The sequence below is a fragment of the Condylura cristata genome, unplaced genomic scaffold (assembly GCF_000260355.1).
Source record: "Condylura cristata isolate star-nosed mole 26May11 unplaced genomic scaffold, ConCri1.0 scaffold00019, whole genome shotgun sequence".
In the NCBI taxonomy this organism is placed as follows: Eukaryota; Metazoa; Chordata; class Mammalia; order Eulipotyphla; family Talpidae; genus Condylura; species Condylura cristata.
The window spans coordinates 11,495,470-11,517,301 of record NW_004567120.1 but is presented as its reverse complement, the minus strand read 5'-3'; the positions used below and the strand labels follow the sequence as shown (position 1 = coordinate 11,517,301).

General features: G+C 42.1%; 1 protein-coding gene across 1 annotated transcript; it reads right to left on the bottom strand.

Annotated features, from left to right (window-relative positions):
* Positions 1-4,481: 4,481 nt before the first annotated feature.
* TNMD (tenomodulin) lies at positions 4,482-19,170 on the bottom strand. The gene is made up of 7 exons (XM_004685637.1): positions 18,897-19,170; positions 18,603-18,734; positions 9,918-10,058; positions 9,338-9,439; positions 6,705-6,858; positions 5,169-5,335; positions 4,482-4,859 (listed from the first exon to the last, which is right to left on the bottom strand). Exons 1-7 carry the CDS (start codon positions 18,942-18,944, stop codon positions 4,650-4,652), a joined length of 954 nt encoding a protein of 317 aa, XP_004685694.1. The 5' UTR covers positions 18,945-19,170; the 3' UTR covers positions 4,482-4,649.
* Between the last annotated feature and the right edge of the window lie 2,662 nt (positions 19,171-21,832).

Sequence of the window (21,832 nt, the reverse complement as noted above, 5' to 3'; positions counted from 1 at the left end):
TGCCAGTGCCTAGCAGGCTGGAATGCTGGGTTATTCAGACCTTGTTGATGCTACCAGCATACAAGTTCTCTTAGATCGACATGCCCTGGTAGAAAGACACTCAGCGAGTAGTCTGGAGGAACAGGAAATGTAAAAGGTCAACCACAAACCATTTGGATTTTAACTTGATATGATTAGCATAATCAGAACATCACAAGCTATTATTGTGAACATGGCGGATTGACACTTTAAACGGACACCGGATAATTACACATGACTAGAGCGGCACTGCTGTGAAGAGGCAGCCCCGGTCCGAGGAGTGGATCTCAGTGGCCACAGTGAATCTGTGAGTCAGCCTAACACATGAGCCTTTTGCAAAATAAGCAAACTAAAATCCTAGTCACAAAGCTTCCTTTTTTAACTCTCTACTTCAGAACTCAATGACTGCTAAGGCATGTGCCCCAACCCCCCTACTTTTGCCAGGTGTCTTGTTCTTGGCTCACTGACGATTGATATGGGTATGAGCCTGAATTAACTTTTAGTAGCCAACATCTGTGTAAGTAAGACTGGCAGAAATCCTGCTATCAGTGGAAAATTCCAAATGGCAAATGACAGCATAGCACAGAAGGATAAATATAAACTATATATTCACATCACTGCTGGAGATCATCTCAGCACTGTGGAGTTACTGGTCTTTGTTTTGGTTGAGGGATCTATTGTGACTTGGCCTGTCTCCCTTGGTTCACTTTGCCTCTCCTTCCGAGTGTTTTAGGAAGGACAACAGGTCTGACTGTCAAATAGTGAATGTTGGAAAGGTAGGCAGATGGAAGTATGCAAGTGACTAGTGCACGTTAGGCTACCAATGCCAGCATTGATTAGTGATCCAGACAGATGATCAGTGCAGTCCTTGGGGTAAGTAGCTTCCATGCAAATTAATGTTCTACAGGAGACTTAAAAACAGTACTTTGGAATGAGCCACAGACACGTTTTTATGTACATTCATACCTGGTTTTTAATACGGAGCCACTTTTCTTTCTTGTTAGGGAACAGCATGTTGTCAGCAGAATTAAGCCCCAGAACTTCTTCAAAAAAGGAAAGCCAAAATGAAATCATTTTTTAAGGATATAAATAAAATAGATCCACGCATTTCCTGACAGCCTGAATGAGAAGGTCCATATTTATCTCCGTAAGCTTTCAGCGTTAGACTTTAGGAGCCAAAGTGACAGTTTTGGACTCTGCCAGACAGTGAGCCTTATATATAAAGACTTGAAATAGATTTCCTTTGTCCCTAGTCCTGCCAAAGAGCCATTTTAGGTGTGCAGGAAGGCACTGAGCACACTAATGCACAGTGTCCTTGTGCTGAGTGGGAGCAATAGATGGCCTCGCCTCAACTGACTTTTCTTGATTGGAATTTAGATCCCCAAAGAATTAGAAAGTTAATATGATATTTCTTGCGGTTTCACAGCAGACATCCATTTTGCTTTTTTCTATATGGACTCATTGAAAATTGAGAAGAAAATGCAAATGACCTGCATTTGCTGTTTGGAAATAGCTCATCCGAGCTGTGGGCAATCATTGTGCTTTCGATCATCCTGAGATTAGAGACATTCTTCATATGTGTGTCAAGAGATAAGGAATAACAAAGATGGATTTAACTTAGATAAGAATTTAGGTCCCAAATTGCAATAGGACTCAAAGCCAACTTTTTGTAAATAATATTCTGAAGAGCCTTGTCACTGTGTTCTTTCTGCAGTCTCCTCTCTGTCTTCCACCTTCTTCCCTCTCTTCTCATTCATTGCCTCCTGTTTCAAAAATAATTAAAAACCACCTACATGCTTCTGTTATATGATTTCAATACTGTGCTAGGTTCTGCACAGAGCAAAATGGGAGAGGTTGTGTTTAAAACTTGCAAATTAAACTCATATGTAAATTGTTTGTGCATTGAATGATATATTAACTTTTACAGGCATGGAATGAAGGAGAAAGGATTTAGATTTCATGTTTAGGTAAGTGGAAAATAGGATTTAAAAAAATCTCTTCAAATTAGTGAGAGAAAACTCTGTAAAGAAGATGGATGGGGTGACTGGACAAATAGAGCATGAAGCTATTGTGCCTGAGAAAAGCAAAGGCATGCTGGGAGAAAGGGAAGAGATGATGGTGGTTACGGGTGGATTGAAGAAGGACTATTTGAATGCAAGTGATCCTTAATGTAGTAAGTCGCTATTACAGACTTTCAGGAAAAGGAATGGCTTTCACAAAATCTATAAGTGATAAATACATTTCTTGTAAAAGCATTTATTTAAGCTTCAGTTGACAGCCTGAGAACTTGGTTGGGAGGAGACTCAAATAGTTATGCCGGGAAGTAACCTGTGGCCTGAACCATAAGCATAATTGAGGGCTGGTTTAGGACAAGCTGGAAGTGGTTGGGGAGAGGCTGAAGTAGACAGGGACACTTTAGAATTACTACAAGGTCTTTCTGACTTGGACTATAGACTTTGGTGTTGCTTCTTGTGACCACCAGCTATGCTTAGGGAAGTGTGGTGAAGGAAGAGCAGCACCCCTGGCTTCAGTGGGGTTGGCCTGAGGGGAAGCACAGGCTTGACGTAACGAGTTTACATGGGACTCGAACGAGGTACAGAAATCTGTGACAGGAGAGATCATAGCCTGGGCATTTATGAAGTGAAAGACCACTATGTTCGGGTTTGGTGGTTTTTCTGTTTTTGGCTTGATCTTTTCAAAAGTGTGAGATGACTCGAATGGTTGTTGTATTTTCCTTTGAACTAATGGCCTGCCTGATTTAGAGGATCACACTTCTCAATAGGGGATTATGTGCAGGTCGAGGTATCTCAGTGGAATAAGAAATGTCTCCTGGATTAAAATACTGTGAGTAGGAACATTGAGCCGTAAAATGTGAGGAGGAACCTTCTAAACCTCTTGTGCGTACTTCTGTGCTGTGCATATGTATCTACAGAATGTCATGTACAACTGGAACTAGTTGTGCATGTGTTTCTGTATTTTGGGTTCTGTATTTCAGGTGTCCTATCTTTGTTTGGAAATAAAGAGTGTACCCTCGCCTTAATTCGTGTCCCCCACAGAAAATAGTATATATACAGTACAATAGTACAATGCAGACTGCATAAAATTGAGTGTCTTGGGAATTTAAAATTATTAGCTGATCTTAAAAACCATTGTTAAAATGAATAATTTATTTTAAAACAATGATAGAGAATATTATAAAGCTCACAAACCTCAAACTAATGTCCGATCTTTACATTTTTCTACTTCAAATTAGTGCTTGATACCTGAAGTCTTTCAAAGTTCTCAGATGGGTACTAACTCATTACTAAAAAAACAAAAATTTTTTCAGTGATGTTGCTTTGTTAGATTATGTCTCATTGTGCTCTCATTCTGTGCAAATTGGCAACTCAAGTCTGGCAAGTATGCTAATTATCAATGAAGAGCTGGTTAACCTTAACACAGCCTTGGGCAAATCTGTTTCTATTTACTTCCTCAACTGTTAAATGGGAGCATGGGGTGGGCTGGGGAGGGGTGGGCTCTTGGTCCACAAGCAGCTCAGTGAAGATTTTGCTATTTGAAAATGCTTTTCCAAATCACAGTGCCAGACCGATGTTTTCATGACACAGCTTTGAAATTGAGCAACAAAGGGGTTTCCCTTCAAATGAAGTTATAAGGGCTGATTGACTGGTGGAGCAGGAATTCTGAAACTAAAACCCGTTGGAACATCAAAGTTAACATTACCCTCAACTACTTTTCTTTCTCTCCCCTTTGCAACTTTTTTGTTTTTTCTGAGTAAAGTCTCAGGCGCCTGAGAACTAGGCCTTATCCCTCCTTAAAGAAAGTAACAGACTCCTAGTTCCTTGTGGTTTTGAAGAGGAAAAAAATCCCACTTGACTTCTTACCTCAGCCACTTCCTGTTTCTAGGAATGCTATTTATGGGGCCCCCCTTGCCTGACAATTGCCTTGAAAAGTAGGTGACCAGACACCGATCTAAACAGAAGTCATACCCGAAGGTTATGAAAAGTTGAACTTGTCCAAAGATGATCCTGTTCACTGGAGAAGAGCCTGGGGCTCTTTCTGCTAGGTTAGCTTTCTCCTTTGCTGAGCCTCAAGCTTGGAATATTTTAGTGTTGGCCTGCTGTAACTCACTGCCTGTCCAGTGGCTTAATAGAGGCTTAAGCAAGTTCACAATATGTCCCTCAGATAATTAAACACTGAGCCAAGGAACAAAGGACATGTTTATATGCATCAGTTTATGGGGGCATTTTATCATCAGCTCCTCATTTGCACTTTCTCAATATAGCATTATAAAATGTGGTATTTGAGAACCCTTTTGCTTTGCCCTTTCCCACTACCCAAACCTGGTAAAATGCAACTTTCCATCATTGTAATGTCCATGTCAGACTGATCTGTTCTATTTCAGTTTCAGGCAATATTCATGGCAATCACTTACCCAGTGTGTTCAGCAGCAATCAGGCCATTGATGATGATGTAGAAGTTTATTAGAACACAAAGAGAGGAATTACCTACAAGTCATTCTAGATTACTGGCTAACAGAAGCCAAATGCCTCATAAGCAGAAATTCATTGGATAGCATGTATTTATTATATGTTGGCTTCCAGAGGTTTAAGCACTTGAGCTCAAACTTCCTATTAGACCCTCCCCAGCATGCGGGCCACCCACCAGTTGCAAGGCATGATGACACGACAGATAACCCGCCCTCCTTGGTAACAATATGGGTATGGGTAGTAACCCAGTAAAGGTTCACAGACGCGGCGGCAGTAGCGGTTGCCTCGACGGCAGTAAATACAACAATAACCTCTCTCATCCAGCATGGGGTCAAATTCTATTCCATTTTCAGTCTGAAAGAAGAAGAAGCCAATGTTGGAGGGGAAATTTCACTAGGAAAAGAACCACCAAACAAGGGAGGATTGGACAGCTATATGATTTGGGGACTGGTGAGAAATTAAACTTCTAGACTGATCACAGAGATACATCAATCAAGATCAAGCCAAGCCTGATTTGAATGAACCTCCTGGGGATGCCAATTTTCTTAAATATATTGTGTGCAAGTCACAACCATTCATCCAATGGCTGTGATCTGAGGAGTACTGAGTTTGGTGAGGGCTCATAGTTTTTCCTCTGAATTGAGTAACATGAACATAACTCACGTAGTCATTTATGGGAAGGTCTTCCTCACTTGCTTGTCTGGTGTGACGGGTCTTCTCCACTTTCACTTGAGGGACCACCCACTGCTCATTTTGCTCAATGCCTTTTTTTTCATTGGTAGGAAAGTGAAGATCTTCACCATCCTCCTCAAAGTCTTGTAACTCCGAAACTAAGATAACACATATCAAGTGGTATTTACACCAAGATACAAACGATCTGGAAAGGTTTCTGCAAAAGGAACTTGGGGGGCTAATACTTGGGGGAAGATATTTTCATTGTGTCTTCTCACTGACATCATTCAGGTATGCATGAGCGACTTCTCCATGCTCCTTCAGTTGATATTTTAAGGGGATTTTCTAAAACAAATGTGCAAAGGTGACTATTTCCCCTCACCCCCACCCCATCCCCAGACTCTTTCTTGGCTTATTTGGCTTTAAACATTTATTGCTTTGCTTTGTGAGTAGACTTAAAAAAAAAAAAAAAACCTGAAGACAGAGGACTTCTGTGTTTTCCACAATGACTTTGCCCACAGTAGGTGCTCAATAGATAGTTGTTAGATTTGATTAAGTGCTGGTTGTCCACCGTCCTCTTCCCATTTCTTTCTGGTCTTAAATTTTTAACTTTCTACTTAGAAATAATCTTGGATTTAGAGAAGAGTGACATCTGTAGTGTAGAGTTCCTGGATATCTTTCTCCCAGTCTCCCCTAATGTTAACATCTCACATCATTAGGGTACAATTATAAAAATTGAGAAATTAACCATGAGAAAATACATTAACTAAAACCTTAGACTTCGCTCAGATTGCCACTATTGTCCTTTAGAAAAGGGGTGCCAAGGCAGTTCTGGCTTCCAATTCGACACCACATGGCATTAGTTGCCTTTTTTAAGGTGAGAGAATGCCAGCAATGCCTTGGGTGGGAGCAGCAACTTTTGGGTAATATAATAATCTGTGCTGCTGAGAATGACATCTATATTAGCTGGGAAGAATGAGACATCCAATGAATTTTGCCTTCTCTGTGGATGACTGGAAGTTGAGTGTTGGGAATCTTCTTTCCTCTAGCCTTAAAGACAATTGTATTGCAGCAACTGTCTTATCTTTTGGGGAAATGACACCATTTGATTTGGAGAATTTATCTTGGGACAGCAAAGTATTGCTCTGACTCCTAGCTCCTCTGTTTTGGGTTGGGCCCACGGGTGGTTTGAGCAACAGTCTGGTATCCTGACTGCAATGAATATAGATGTGCAAAGAAAGACAGATTAGGGTTTTTGCTATCACTAGTCACATTAAGGTGGTGTTACCTTTGCTGGGATATTTAAAAGCCTGTCAGCATTAATTTATCTGATTTATAACTTGGCTGTGAAAAATTCTCTCCTCACTGGCAGCCAGCATTTACAGTTTCATCTAAGAAGATATAAGCTGATCATTTGTTTTCCTAAAAATGTAGTCTCTGAATGCTGGGAACATTAACCTGTTACTGACTCAAAGGGAGGCGGGAGAGGGAGGGGGGGAGAGGAGGGAGTGGAGGAGGAAGTCTTACCTGCTATTAGAGTGGGGTTGATCCAATACATGGTCACATTGTCACAAATTTCCAAAATTTTAGAATTTTTAAGAAAGTCTCGGTTTTCAATAGGCTTTTCTGCTGGGACCCAAATCACCGATTGCTCAAAGAAAGTTGTGGTAATTTCTTCATTCTGAAAGAAAAAAATACATCAGGTGTGGATAGGCCGAGAAATTAATAAAAGGAGTGAGACTTTATTGGATACTTAAAAATGCTCTGTTATGAATCTGAATGACACTTCCAATCCCAAGGCTGCCCATGAGCTAGCTCTGCGCTTTGCATGCACTAGGCACCCTTGGGAGAGTTAAGGATTGATTCCCCCACCCCTCTTGAGTTTAATAGTAAGGCTGTTCACTTAAACAGCCTTTAAAGTCAGGAAGGCTCCCCATCATTTCTGGGCCTCCCACTGGGTCATTATATTTTAATTTGGGCCGCTGGAACTCTGAGTTATTTACATTTCTTTCCTCTCTTTAAATGGATCTTGTGAGTGACTGCCTTGTTTTAGTTTTACAACAAAGGCTGCAAACAGTATTTGATCTCAAGCTGCAAAAATCCAAACTGATCAGATCAATTAAATAGAAACCAAATATAATGTTTCAGTTTTACAAGTTTAGCCTGTTAAAGGTAGTTGGTTATCATACAAAATACTTCATCTTTTGCTTTAAACTCAAATCTCCAGTTTATGACTTCACTGGCTACAGCCTCATTTTTATTCCTTTTATTCTAGATGTTTAGAGTTTGTCTACTGGAATGTTTTCCCTTACATCTCTTTTCTTGAATAGTCAGAAACAGTGCCATCTCTTCTGGAAGCAATTGTCTTCGTTCATACTTGTGTTTTGAGCTTCAACTTTTAATAAATTACAACTATTAAAACATTTCTTACTTCTTTCTAGCTTTATGGTTTCATTGTTTTGTTTAGCATCTGAAATATTATTTTGTGTAATTTCATACCCACTCATTTACAGCTCTTAAGTCTTACTTCCTTTGCCCTTGAGTCTATAAAGACCTTGTATTGAAAGGGACTACATAAAATGAGGTTAGTATGCTGACTAGCTTTGTTAGCAAAATCAGGGCTATTTATATACCTGCTCTGCATGTTTACATGCACAGACCATGGATACAGTGGTGAGGGAAGACGAGAATAAGAGGGTTTTTGATTTTTTCCATTCCAGATCACAAGTTTGTCTCAGAAAAATATCTATAGCTTGAATTGAGAAAAAATAGGATTTCAATGGAAATAAAGAAATCTCACTCTATCAAAGATAACCGATTGCATTATTTAAAGGATTTGACAAAATTAATAAAAGAATAAATATGGGTCAAAATGTGACCGATGGGCCTGTTGTGTCTGTTCAGGCCCTCAGTGCTAACTGGCCTTGCTCAATGCTTACAGTATTTTCTGTAAAAAAAAAAAAATCAGCATATGATATTAGATATAGACGCATTTTGTCTTTTTTATTATTCTCTCATTGTATCTCACTTGCTAATACCTATAGTCATTCCTAATATCCGGAAACTGGAAACTGGTCTGTTCCTTGGCCACATCGACCTTACACTCACTACTGTAGACCTTGGGCAGAGCATCACCTTTATGGAAGTCTTTTCCTTTTCTCTGAAATTCTAGAAATTCTCTGGTCATGAGAAGATCGATAGCATGAAAGATTAATATCTATGTAAGTCAGTGACTACTCTGAAGCTTGTGTAAGGGAAAAGGAAAATAATTAAGAGGAAGATTTGGGTGGGAGAGAAGCAGAAAGGAAGGAGGGGGGAAGAGAGAAAAAAGACAAAGAGGTATTTATGGTAGAGAGAGAGGCCATGGTGCCATTGCCATAATCTCACTGTAGATCTGCCAATTAAACACTAAAGTAAAACCAACTAAACAGTTTCTTTCTGGCTACAAACCTTAGCTAAGTTTCCCTCTTCTTCCTCTGCGGAGACCAACATACTGTAACTACAGGCTTTATGCTTGGGTGTCCCTTAGGAATCATCCCCCATCTCCGCTAGTAAGGGCTCCAGCGATTGCCTGGCCCCGGCCGAGCAGTGTGTTCTGAGAGCGTTTGTATTATACTGGCGTTCTCACCACTTAGCTTTTGCCTTTCCCGGTGAGGTTAAATGCAGATTATTCCACTAAAATGCAGATTATTCCAGCTAAAATGGTCAACTGACTGAACTGAAATCTTTAAAATAGGTGAAAGTCACAGTGACCAAAGTGGCAAAGGTCCAGGTGGTCTGGGGACTTGTTTAAAGGACTTTATCTCAGGAAGGATTGATTTGGTTGCTCTGGCTCACCTCTCTTACTAGGAATCTTTGATGTGGAAGCAAATGAACATAAAGTTCATTGGTATCCAGTGTCAAAGTATGGATTTTAGAGGCTTGAGTTCAAGATTGCAATGTGCTACTTACTGGCTATGTGACCTTGCACAAGTCACCTTTCAGTTCTGAATCCCAGTTTCCTCATCTGAAAATGGGGATAATTGGAATACCTACCTGTAGGATCATTGCAAGAATTAAATGATAGTTAAAGTGGCTAATACAATATCTGGCATAGAATTAGCATTCCCCCCAATTATGACATGTGCCACCATTGTTTTTATTCTTACATTCTTACATACCTCATCTATTTCTTCCTCTGGTTCAGAAAATTCAGGGATCACTTTAATTTGAGTTTTGATGAAGCATTTCTGAAGACCTACAAAGTAGATGCCAGTGTACCCCTATAAAACAGACAAAGTTTGAAAAATAACAAAATTTCCTGAAATTGCCATAACTGAGACACAGGGTGTGTCAGGGCCCCTGGTGAAGCAAAGTTTGACGCAAAGACATTTTTTTATAAGATTTTAAAAAGATTTTGCATATAAGAACTGGTGTACAGGCCAGAGTTGCAGGGGGCGAGAGGATTCACTGGAGACAGAGTGGGGAGCAGAACAAGTGGATCTACTGAAATACACTTTTGAGGGGAGCCGAGGGCGAGACTGGAGAGGCCTGCAGCGTTATGTGGGTCAGCTCCCTGGTTGGAGATCAAACTCGTGCTGCAGTTGCTGCAGATGGCTTCACAGCCCTGCGCTTTAACCAGTTGCACTATCAGGGAGGGCCCCCAAAGCAACGTTTTTGTCTTGTAAATTAAATGGGGGCCCTGACTCAAACATTCTAATACCTTTAGTGGGAAGGCTTAGGAGGAAATAGGCAACTTACATTTTTAAAGTCGTGTACTTCCAATGTCTCATCAGTGCCATTCCCACTCCTGAATATTTCAGTTCTGGTCACGGGATCGATTTCCATGTAAATCTTCTTCTTCTCTCCATTGCTGTAGAAAGTGTGCTCCATGTCATATGTCTGGGATGACAGAAGAAAACAAGCTCTAAGATGTTTAGTGTGTCTGTTTGTCAGGCACTTTAATTGGGTCATATCTGTGGTGCCTTCTCTTTCCAGAGGCTTTAAAGCGAGGTGCCATCTCCATACTTTGCCTTTGGGAATTCTTGAGATTAAAGTGAAGTGCTTTTTGGCACTGGAGCTGAGATGGGGATCCCTTCTGAGCCAGTATTTTATATTTAAGCCAAGTTGCTGAGCTAATTACTAAGAATTCCAACAGTTTTCTTGGCAGCGCTGACTAAACAGCAAATGATATTTTACAAACCAGTCTGTAAAGTATTTTTCCCTTGAGTTAAACAGAGGAATCACTTCAAACCTATGCTTCTTTAAGCTACCACTTCCCTGTCCAGCTTCACAGAGGTCATGCCCTTGATCCCTGTGAGATTCACTAAGGCTGAGAAGGAGTTTTGAGCACATGTAGAATCATAAGGTGTTGTTCTTTGTTGCCTTATCTATTCAGGGGCTTGAAAATTGGCTTGAATCCAGTCTTCGAGTCCTCCTTGTTAGAATCCGAAGACTGTACTCCTTGGTTAAGACCAAGGCAACATCTTATCCTACCCACCATTGCTTCTTGCCTGCCCTTTAAACCTCAGAACATTTGCTATCTCCCTCCAACCTCATTTACAGGCTAACCCATCTCAGTGTGTTCTTGAGTTCTGTTTTCCAAACCTGTTTCAGTTGCTTTCAAGGTCTCCAGATTCTCCCATGTGTAGAATTCAAGAGCTGAGTAAGGTCCCCCCCACCACTAAATAATATGGGATGTCCCAAGAAGAGTGCCTTGGAAAGGTTGCTTATCAGGCCTTTCTAGGGGTTGAAACAAAACCCCAGATTTACTCTGCTCTCTGAAAGATATGGTTTCTTTTTTTTTTTTAATGATAACAGTTTGTTTTTACATCATTTTGTGCCTTTTTCCATCTCAGCTGCAGTCCCTGTGGACTTCCCATCACATCACCAACTCACCCGTGTGCCATCACCATAGTCCCATGCCCTGCTCCCACCCATTTTTTATCCCATTCTCCACTCCACTCCCATAAAATGTCTCTGGTATATAGTTGTTCGTTGTTATTATTAAGAAGTGATTCTTTTTCAAATGTTCAAGGGGAGCAGTCTCATAGAGTGTTCCAGTATAGCAGTAAGCCTGTTACCTATAACAGAGGACATGTCTATTGCTTGAAGCAAATAATAAGTCCAGGGAATTTGCTTCCTATCACCAACTAGGCCAGACCTGATGGAAGTTGATCTTATCCCTGCTGTTAATAAGCCTTTGAGTAGCATGGTTCTTCATAGTCATTTTCCATATGAAAAAACTTGGGAAATTAAAGCAAGTCATTTACCCAGCCAGTGTTGCTTTCTAATGATATAGTTCCTAGTGGCAGTCTTTTAGAGCTTGTGCTGCATTGGGCTGTTTTTCAGTCTGCTGGTGTCCCATGACTGTATGTTAGTTTAACCTGGCCAAATTTTCCCCAACTCAAGTAGAAAAACAAGTTGGAAGGGTTTGTAGAAACAATGTTACTTGAAGCATGAAAAGGCTTTGTAGTTACTGCATAGGAAAACAAGAGACAATGACATTAACTCTTTCTAACCAGACAGTGCCTTAAGAGAGGCAGACAACTCTGTTGAATAAGTTTACCTATCAATGTTATCTCCTCATATTCCTAAAGAGAGATTTCTGTGCATTGGCAAGGCCTTTTAAGAGACCATATTTTAAAAGGGGAAGCAAAACAGCCTTTAGAATCTTCCAGCAAACACACAGTTAACTCAGGAAGTCTGGTCTGTTTTGTAACAGGTAGCAATTCCTTTAGGCCTTTTATTTGCATCTAGTTATAAATACCATCTGCAGCCAGCTTGAGTAACATCTACCTATGGCAACAAATTGAGCTCTCAGTCCGCCTGACCTAGGTAGAGGAAGAGGCATCTACTTCAGATCCAGTCTTGTCAGATCTCCCACCAGGGAGGGAATTTCTTTAGAAATACTATCCATTGTTGAGACAAATGTCCACAGGACTAGTCACTGGGGGGAGAGGCGGTGTTTGTTTCATCACTTGCACCACTGATGGATTGTTGCATGGAAAAATGAGGTTAGAGACTAGGGGATGTTGGAACACTGCCTACCTGGGCAAAAGAGAAAATACAGGCTGTATTTTCAATCATTGGTAGAAGACTATGGAACCATACTGGTGACATTTAGAATTTCAGTGTGCTTCTGTGGAATGAGTTTTCCTGCACTCTTGGCAATGCTCTTCGCTTGGACACCTTGCTAGATGAAAACTATTGGAAAGTGCCAAGCTCAGCAGATCTTGATTATTTTCAACATTCCTTCAAAGCGTTTTGGGTTTTTGTTTGGTTGGTTGTTTTTGGTGAGAAGAAATGGTTCGTGCTGACTGTTCACTAGCCAGCTCCTTGACTGTTGTGAGCAATGGTCGAATGCCTAAAGCAGTGGTCTCAGAATGACTTCAGTTATGCGTAAATTCTCAGAGGAAGGGGTGAGGGGGGGGAGCTCTATGTTCCCTTAGATGGAATTCTGCAATCAAAGGTGTCCTTTTGGAAGAGGCTGTCCTTTGTCTAGGATGATGCCAGGGGCCCAGTTTGGACTGTCTGGAGATGAGTTTGAACGAGCCCAGACATACTGTCTCGCTTGGGTCCCTGTGGAGCACATTGCCTGGGTAATGGCTATGCAAGCTTCACTGGCCCATATGAAGACTGAGCTCATACCTTTGGCCTCAGAAGTGCTTTTCTCTCTACTAAACTCGCTGGTTTGGAGATGAGGGTATTTCTGGAGATAAAGGAATAAGTGGTTTTGTCCCCTTTCAGCACAAGCTTCCAGTAACTCATCTAACACTGTCCTCACAGTTTTTTTCCAGAAGGAATTGAACAAGGACAGAGTCTGATGAAGAATACACTTCGGCCAAACTGGCAAATAGGGACGGTTAATCTTTGGTGCTTCTAATTTCCCTTTTCTGTTCCTTTCATATCCTGTTCACGCTGTGTCCTCCTATCCCTCCCCGCTCATCCCATCTCCCTCTGTCTTTTTATCTCCTGTCTAGACATGAAGGAATTTTGTGGTGCTTCAGGTTCCTTATGTCAAAGAAGAAGTCAATCTGACAAATGATTTCATACTAAGATGTTAGCGATGGGCATTTGTCTGTTAAAAAAAAAAAGTACAGCACTTACTCAAAGGAAGAAATTACTAATGGTGGGTTTAAGCACAGTGGCACTGAATATAAGAGACATTTAGGGAACAGGGTGGGGGGATCGTTCCAGCACCACTCCATGACTTCCCACTCCACCCACCCAGAAGACTGGTGTTAACTACAAGAACCTGAACCCTGGAGTCGGACAGGGAAGCAGTGGAGTGGAATGTGACTCAGAAAGGAAATGAGATGAATGTGTGGGTACACCCAGGCAGGGAGAGATATAAACAGACAACGCAGAGAAGACGTGCACCGCATGCAGACTCGCTTCTCTTCCCTGCTCAGGAATTCTTTCTTCAGACACGTTAAATCCTCCACTCAGGCAGCAAATGAGCCCTAACATCCCCCTTTCACACTTTGCCCTGCTTTCTTGCCTCCATTTGTGACAATCTCTGAGATCAGAAAAGAAAGCTTTTTATAAAGAGTCAAGCAACCTTAGACCTTCGTGTGATGGATCTGTTTGGGGGGCAAGCAGCTTTAGCCTGTCCTGAAAGGGATTTGAGGACATTTGGCTTAGGTTTGTTTTTTGAAGCCTGTGATAAATCTTGCTGCTCTTCTCTCCACCTTCATCCTTTACTGTCTGTTTATGAGGTATACTCTCCAAAGGTGAAATACATGCTCAGAATAGCTGGCTAGCAGGTGTTAGGCTGGAAGAAAGAAAGGGAAAGGAATTCATTGTACCATATTACTACCAGCCTAGCCTGTGGGAATTAAAGGACCTCTGGATATTTCTTTACCAAACACAGAGCAGACAGATTGTGTCTTATGCAAAGCTGGACTTCTGCATCTTCAATCACCAGTTCTCAGCCCTGAAAAAAAATTGGCTTAAGCAGCACAGACATTCCTCTTTTTCAACAAGGAAAAACATTTCTTTCATCTACAAACTCAAGCTGGCTGGGAAATTTTCCCTACCCAGCACCACTTTACCTCCTCCTCCCCCATTCTTAAAGACAGCTGAAGAATCCTGGAAAAAAAATCCCTAGACCAGGACTTGGGCTCAACTCTGCCCCTTGCAAGCTTTGTCACATGGAACAAGTCACCAAATTCCTCTGGAGGCTTCATTCCCATCTTGAGCTCACATCCCTTGCCAGGTGCAATGTTGTGGGGTTGACAACATCATTCCCACGCAGACATGGGCGGACATGTCTCTGGTTGACCACGAGCCGGCCACTACCTGCAGATTACCTGGGAGTGTTCTCCTGCAGCCCCAGGCCCACTCTCAGCCATTAAGTTTCAGCTCCCTTTGAAGACAAAGTCTCTCCTTGCCGGGGTGCCACCAAGTTGCTCAGCAAATGCCAACTTAGAAGATTGAAGGGACTGTTTAAGATGGCCACAGCGGTGCTCCATAATTGGTGGGAGCTGCCCCTGAGCAGCCCAGAGCAAGAGCTGGCCTAGTGAGAGTTTCTGTAGAGGATGGAGTTGGCTCCCATAATGGTTGTGTAGGAAAAGAAAAGGAAGCGAGTGTTCATTTCAAAAATGCCGACGTGGCACCATCTGGTGAAGCTCAGTTCCCTGCTAAAGAGATTCCAGCTACAATTCCAATTTTTCCCTGAGGGTATGAATACTTCTCCAGACCCACGCCCACCCACCCAACTGCTGTGTCGGGAAAGCCCAGGCCGTCTGGGAAGGAAAGCTTATCACCCTCGCAGGCATCACAGACCTAGGCATCAAGAAAGCTGGATCCAAAGGTCACAAGAAAATGGTTTTTTTCTGAGCTAGGGTTGTCAGCTTAGAATGATGCCTTGAGCGCGGCTGTTTCAATGGGCATCTGTGGTTGAGCTGGGCAGGGTGGCAGAAGGATGCCCCCACCCCCACCTCTCCACAGCGCATACTGGTAATGTGTCGCAGTTGAGGGGGCGTCTCCAGGAACCAGCGACTCCGGTGTGGATCTTTCCAAAAAGCCCTAAAGTCACCAGGCCATTCCCACACAGCAGGAAGAACAGCATTTCATTAAACAGATTACAATTCTGCCTCTTTCTACAAAGAATTCGAAGGGCTAGGCTACCAGGTCTGTGCGCTCTCTACGAACTACTAGTTTCAGGGCTTTTTTTTTTTTTTCTTCTGATTTTTCTCCATGATGGATTAATTAGCTGGGGAGTTGCCTTCTAGCTGTTTCAAGTTAAGTGTGTAATACGGGAGCTGTAAGCCAGAATGCTTCTCCAAGGAGTCCGCTTCAGAGATCCCTGAGCAGTCACTGCCTGGAAGTGCAGCCTCGTCGTGATGCTCTCTCCAAATCTCTGGGACGGACGGAATAGGTCCCTTCTGCCTGATGAGGAAAGCTGAGTGGAGAGCTTAAAGGATGGGCTTCCATTCAGCTCTAGTGGCTCCTGAGTGTGGCTGTGGGTTAGGGGGCCTGTAGCTGAGTGGGTGCCGGAGTTAGTTCTCTTTGTTTCACTTTCTCCCTGTGTATGCGCGTGAGTGTGTGTGTGGCACACCCACTCCTGCTTCAGGTGTATGACAAGACTCAAGCCTGGCAAGGGAAAGGGATTCCTGGACCCCTTTTGGAATTAAGAACCTAGGTTTTTGTACACACCACGCTGGGAGGTAATGGAAGGAAGGGGAGGCGGTACTGGTATGGAAATGTCAACACCAGATGTGCCATGTTAAATAAACACTTTATTATAAACAGATGTCAAAAAAAAATTAAAAGGCAGTGTGGTGGAGGCTAGAGGAGCAAACGTTAAAAGTTTGGAGGAAATTCCAGGACAGCAAGTAAATGGCTGTCATGGAGAAAGACAACAGCATCAAAAGTTCTCTCCACCAAGTGCTCCCTAGTCTCCAGAAGTCCTAAAAGGGGCTAGAAAAGCCAAGAAGTGTCTGTGTTTGAATCTTCTAAATGCTGTTTCTTGCGGGGCCGTAAACTTAAGAGGAGAGTGCGTTTAATTTGTTCAAGATGCCCAGACCCTTTTCCTCTCTAAATTTTTCTAGACTAATCTGACTGTTCTCTGCCCAGGATTCATATGTCAGCTCCCAGGCAGGCTTATTGGCTGTCTTGGCCATTGGAAACAAAGATGGTCTCCTGGGCCCTTTGTCTGGGAACTGAAGTTAATAGCAGACTGCGTGAAACACCTGTCTCCGGTGGATTTATCATTTGCAGTGGACCCAGCCTGGTGTCCTGGTGAGGCTGGGACTTAACTGGCAAAGACATAAACCACGTCTCCCCTTTGGAATGGAGAACATGCAACCTTTATCCAAAGTTGAAAACCTGTCTAGGAGACACCCACTCTCTTTTTACCAAATGACTTTGCAACAGATTAGTTCATTTCTGAGCACTGTTTGTTGAAAATTATATCCCAATATGGTTTACTTTGTAAAGTATTTAATTCTCTGATAAACATCATTCAGTAGCATACCCCACTTCCTCTTCATGCACTGATTGGATTTTACTTTTGGTTTGAGGAATCACAGAATTCCCCCAAATAATCCATTAAAAAGAGAATTGGAACCAGAGGGAAAGATGATGGAATAAGGATGCAGAGTGGCCCATGGGTCCTGCTGGTGTGGTTGATACCTTGCACGATAAACGCGAGGCACCCACCTGGCCTTCTGTAATCACACTCGGGAAAATAGCATTGCAATCTAGAGAAACACATAAACATCCGAGTAGCATTTACAGCACCAATGGTACAATCAACAAGCAAGGCCACATGGCCCCATGGTAGGCAAGCATGCACGGGCGGTCAGAAGGGCCAGCTATGTACCGCACTCAGTTAAGTACATTATGGGCCTGGAGAACAAAGGAGTTTATTGTGCTGTAACTCATCTGCACTTGTTCAGAGGAGCCAAGATTCAATTTGTGGGCAGCCTGTCACTTTGGGAATTAGTTAAATGGTAATAGAATTGGATAGGAATACATCTTGGCAATGATTCATTTGCTATTTCCTTCCTGATCTCAATTGTTTTACCCACCTTGTTAGACTGAACATAGCTTCTCCAGAAAGACATCTGAACAGTAAGTAGTTCAGAAGCAGGGAGGAGAGAGGGTGGGAGGGAGAGAAGTTCACTATAGGCATTGACATACTTTCTGGGTTAAGGTATAAATAAAAAGTCAAACAAATTAGCTGGGGTTGCTCTTCATTCTCCCTCCTACTGAAACTTAGAAGTTAAATGTATTTACTTGTCTGGGAGTAAATCAAAGTGGGTATGGAAGCAGAAGTGAAGATTCCAAGGGTGATTATGCCTTATTTTCCTCTTCTCTTTTGGGCACTTGTCCAGTTGATTTTCTGTTATTTCCCTTTCTTCCTCATCAATCTGTATCCTTTCCTCTCTGCTCCTATAGCTCCTTTGACCCCTAAAGGTCCATGCCAACCCATTTTCTTCTTGTCTCATCCTCCCTCCTGTATTTGTGCCTTTCCCTTATCAAATAGAAAAGAGTGGCTCATGACAACACATTAATAACAGCAGCAACAGCAACCCCCATGAAGAGAGAAATTTGTGGCAAAGCCAGAAAACCACCTTCACATCTTGTCGCTTGTGCATCTGTTAATTTTCTTTCAAATAGAAATGGTTAATTTGAAGGGTCTATGATTTCTATTGGGTCACATCGAATGGTTCCCAGTGTGTGTCAGCCCAGGAATGACAATAACACTTAGGCACACTAAAACCAACTACAACAGAGCCTGTCAAGCTTCACTGAATGACCCTCATATCACAAGTTTTCTGAGATACCTGTGATTAATGATTCGGTGTGTCTGTTTCTACCTGGTAGTGTTACTGTCTCAGTGGGACAGTGATGGCTGTGGCTGGCTGGTAAGGAGCTGAGAAGCTCTAGGCTGTTTTTTTTGTTTTTTTTTTTTAGTCATAAATAAATGTGAACCGAGGTCTGAGAATTGCTCCTTTTGAAAAAAGAACTTGCTGCCTGTCCTCACAGCAGATACATTAAGTCAGAAACATAATCCCTGAAAATCCTTTGCTCCCATTTCTGGTGGTTTCTCCTTATGTGGTGATATAATTACATTCCCATCAGTTTCTACCCAGATAATTGAGAGAAACATGGAGAGTATTTTTTTCTTAACAGCAAAAATGTTGCTACTTGGAGAAGTCTTAACTCCCTAAAGTCAAGTACTACAGAAGAATAGACATTTCCACATCTTATCATTTTTTTTAACCAAAATACAGAAGTTACATTTTTTCCTTTTGAAAATAATTGGACAAATAAAAGGGGGAGAAAATTCAATCTCAATTTAGTTGTTCACACCACTAGCAAATAAACACAGGATGTAATGATTTTCATTTTCAGAGTAACACACGGCAGTGACTAATTAAATGCAATCAAATTCAAACTAGAAGCGTCAGGTAAGAAAGTGCATCTACTTACTTTTTTGGGAGTCTCCGGCCAGAAGTGTTTGCTCCCCCAAAACAGGACAATTAGAGTTAGGGCCAGGATACCGAACACCAATCCACAAATCTTAAGTGATTTACATATCTTCTTGGATTTAAAAGCCTCTGCCTAAGTAAAGAACAGAGAGAATAAAATAATACACAATAACCCTTAACATAGCAAGTCAGTTCAGAGTCACTTTTGATTTTACTTTCTAATGTACACTTTGCAATCCCAGAAATCTGTGAAACCATGCTTCTGCTCAAAAGGAGAAAAAATGAATCAACTTACATTTAGAATGTGACAGTCCTCACAGTTCTCTGGAGGATTCTTTGCCATGGCCTCTCAGCACACAGTACTCTTTCCCTGCTTTGAAAGGACTGAGAGACCACTGCTGAGGTGGAGTTGCAAGTGAGTCGGCTAACAGATGCCAGAGGAGAAGCTGAATTTATATGGCTCAAATATGTCATACCAGAGCCTGAGGGAACCCAGGGGGCTTCTGTGCTGCGATTTGTTACATAGATATACCCATATATGTATATAACTTCTGTGCACAGAATTCCATCCAGAATGGCAAAGACAGAAGGTTATAATGAAAACTATTGTCCTGGGGGTTGGGTTGGAAGAGGACCAAGCCTAGGACACATTGAAATGATTTTTCACTATGAACTTAAAATATCAGTTGCAACACATGCTGCACACTCCAGAAATAAGCAAACAATACCGAGAGGGGAATGGAGTCCTAATTTCAATTCCATTCGATTTAACAAATATTTATTGCAGGAATATTAAATGTCAGGCACTGTGCTTGGTACTGGAGATTGAGGAATGAGTAAGAGATTGTTTTCTTTATTATGTGAAAGCCCTTTGAGGACTGAGATCAATATGTACTCAACTAATTTATAATTAAAAGCAGAATGGAAAAAAGCAATTATGAGTTCTCTCTCTTCATCCTGTCTCTGACTGTTCTCCTTGCCCTGGTTCTGCTCCTCAGAACCTGCTCCTTAATATTGATACTCCTTATGATTCTATCCTTGATGACCTCACTCTAGCTACAGTTCTCAGGTGATGTCATGTACTTCCACAGTTTTCTACATAATCTCTTTACCCTGCAGATGGTCATCCTCTTATTCACTAATTTTCCCCTCTGTGCCTGACCTTGTCTTAATTTCCCCCCCTTTTTTTTAGATTTATTTTATTTGTGCATACAGAACTGGGGTACAGGCCAGAGGCGGTGAGAGGCTCCACCAGAGACAGAGCAGGGAGCAGAACAGGCAGATCTGCGAAGTACACTGCTGAGGGGAGCAGCGGACGGGCCAGGAGAGGTCTGCCGTGCCATGTGGTCACCTCTGGGGCAGGCGGGGACCGAACTCATGCGGAGTGGCTTAGCCTCCCAGCGCAGCGCTTTAACCCGCTGCGCCACCAGGGAGGGCCAATTTCCCCTTCTTAGAAGATCAGTTAGATTGCATTAGGGCCAATCCATATGACCTTAATTTTCCTTAACTACCTCTTTAAAGGTCCTGTCTCCATAAATAGTCACCTTCTGAGATAATGGGGTTTAGGACTTCAACAGATGGGTTGGGGGGGGGATTCAAACCGCAACATTGGAATTGTCACCTGCCTTGTCTCCAAAATCAGTAACTTTAGGATTGCCTTAAGCTCTTTTCCACATTCCATTTATCCAATCAGTCAGTGAGTATCATCAGGTCTAAGTTGTTACCATTCTTTCCTCCCTGTGTTGACTGCTCAAGACCTCGTTTAGGTTATCATCTTTTCTGACAAGTCTCAATCTCATATCTCCAACCCAGGCTACTCTCTCAGGGCTCTAGATCCATGTGTCTATCTAACCAACTGGACATCTCCACTTGGAAAGCCCATGAAAATCTCAAATACCAAAAGGCCTAAACTGAATTAATTATCCCCCCCTCCAGTGGTGCTTTCCTTCCTGTCTTACCTCTCTCACTAAACTACCTGATGGTCAATTTCTAGAAAAGAAACTTTCATATTATTCCTTACTACTTTCTCTCTTGTCTACTCCCATGTCCAATCAGTTGCTATGCCTGATTGATTTTGCCTCTGAATCATCTCCCCAATCTTATTCCCTCTATCCCTCGCTGACACTGCCTTAGTAGAGATTCTCAATTACTTTTAGCATTGCAATAGAATCCTAACTGGTTTCCTTGATGCCAGTGTTTCCTTCGAAACGATGCTTCCAAGACACGAATCTGAGGATAATCTCTCCTCTGCTTAAAATCCTTTCATGCCTATGTGTTGTCCATAAAATCAAAGCTACTTATGGTAATATCATAGACACTTCAGGGCCCTACGTCTGCAAGCTTGATTCAGGACCATTTCTTCCACAGAGGATGGAGCCAGTTGGGGTGTTTCAGATGGGCAGGGCCGTGGACCATGTACATGTGGCTTCACCCACCTAGTAATGTCTCAGAGGAAAATAATTTTCTAATGGTTGGCAACAAAATCATGCATGAAATTGATTATGTAAATTATGAAATATAAATCATGGTTCTATTTGTTCTACAGTTCTTTGGACAAGATTTCTAAATAGTCATGACGACAGTCTTATGGAGAAACCCAGGTTCAGCATGACAAAGGCTTCCGCCTCGATAATGTTACTCAACACAATGCTCCTACTACCTTCCTCATGCTTTACTCTTCATTGATGCTCTGTTTGTACCCTCTGCTTTTTCACACTGCAGGAGGTGCTAGTTACTCTGCGTGGATTTCCTCTTCATATCTATCTGGAAAATACTCATTTGAGCTTTAAAAGGCTGCCCAGATGTTACTACTTCTTAGAAAACCTTCCCTGGTCTCATTCATCACACAATTAAATCATTCACATTGCTTCTTGTTCTATTCTTTTTGTACTTCAAATATTGCATTTAATACACTGTATTATAATAAACTTTTGTGTGCCTTTTTCCTGAACAGGCATTGAGATGTTTTTCAGCATTCCTTATTTGTTAAAATGTTTGAGTTAAGACCCTCCCTGGTGGTGCAGTGGGTTAAAGCACAGCACTATGAAGCTAAAGCCACTTCTACATGAGCTCAATCCCCGCCTGCCCCAAGGTGATATCCACATGGCGAGGCAGACCTCTCCTGACCTGCCTGCTGCTCCCTTCAGCTGTGTACTTCGACGATCTGCCTGTTCTGCTCCCCACTCTGTCCCTGGTGAATCCTCTCACTGCCCCTGCATGTCTGGCCTGTAC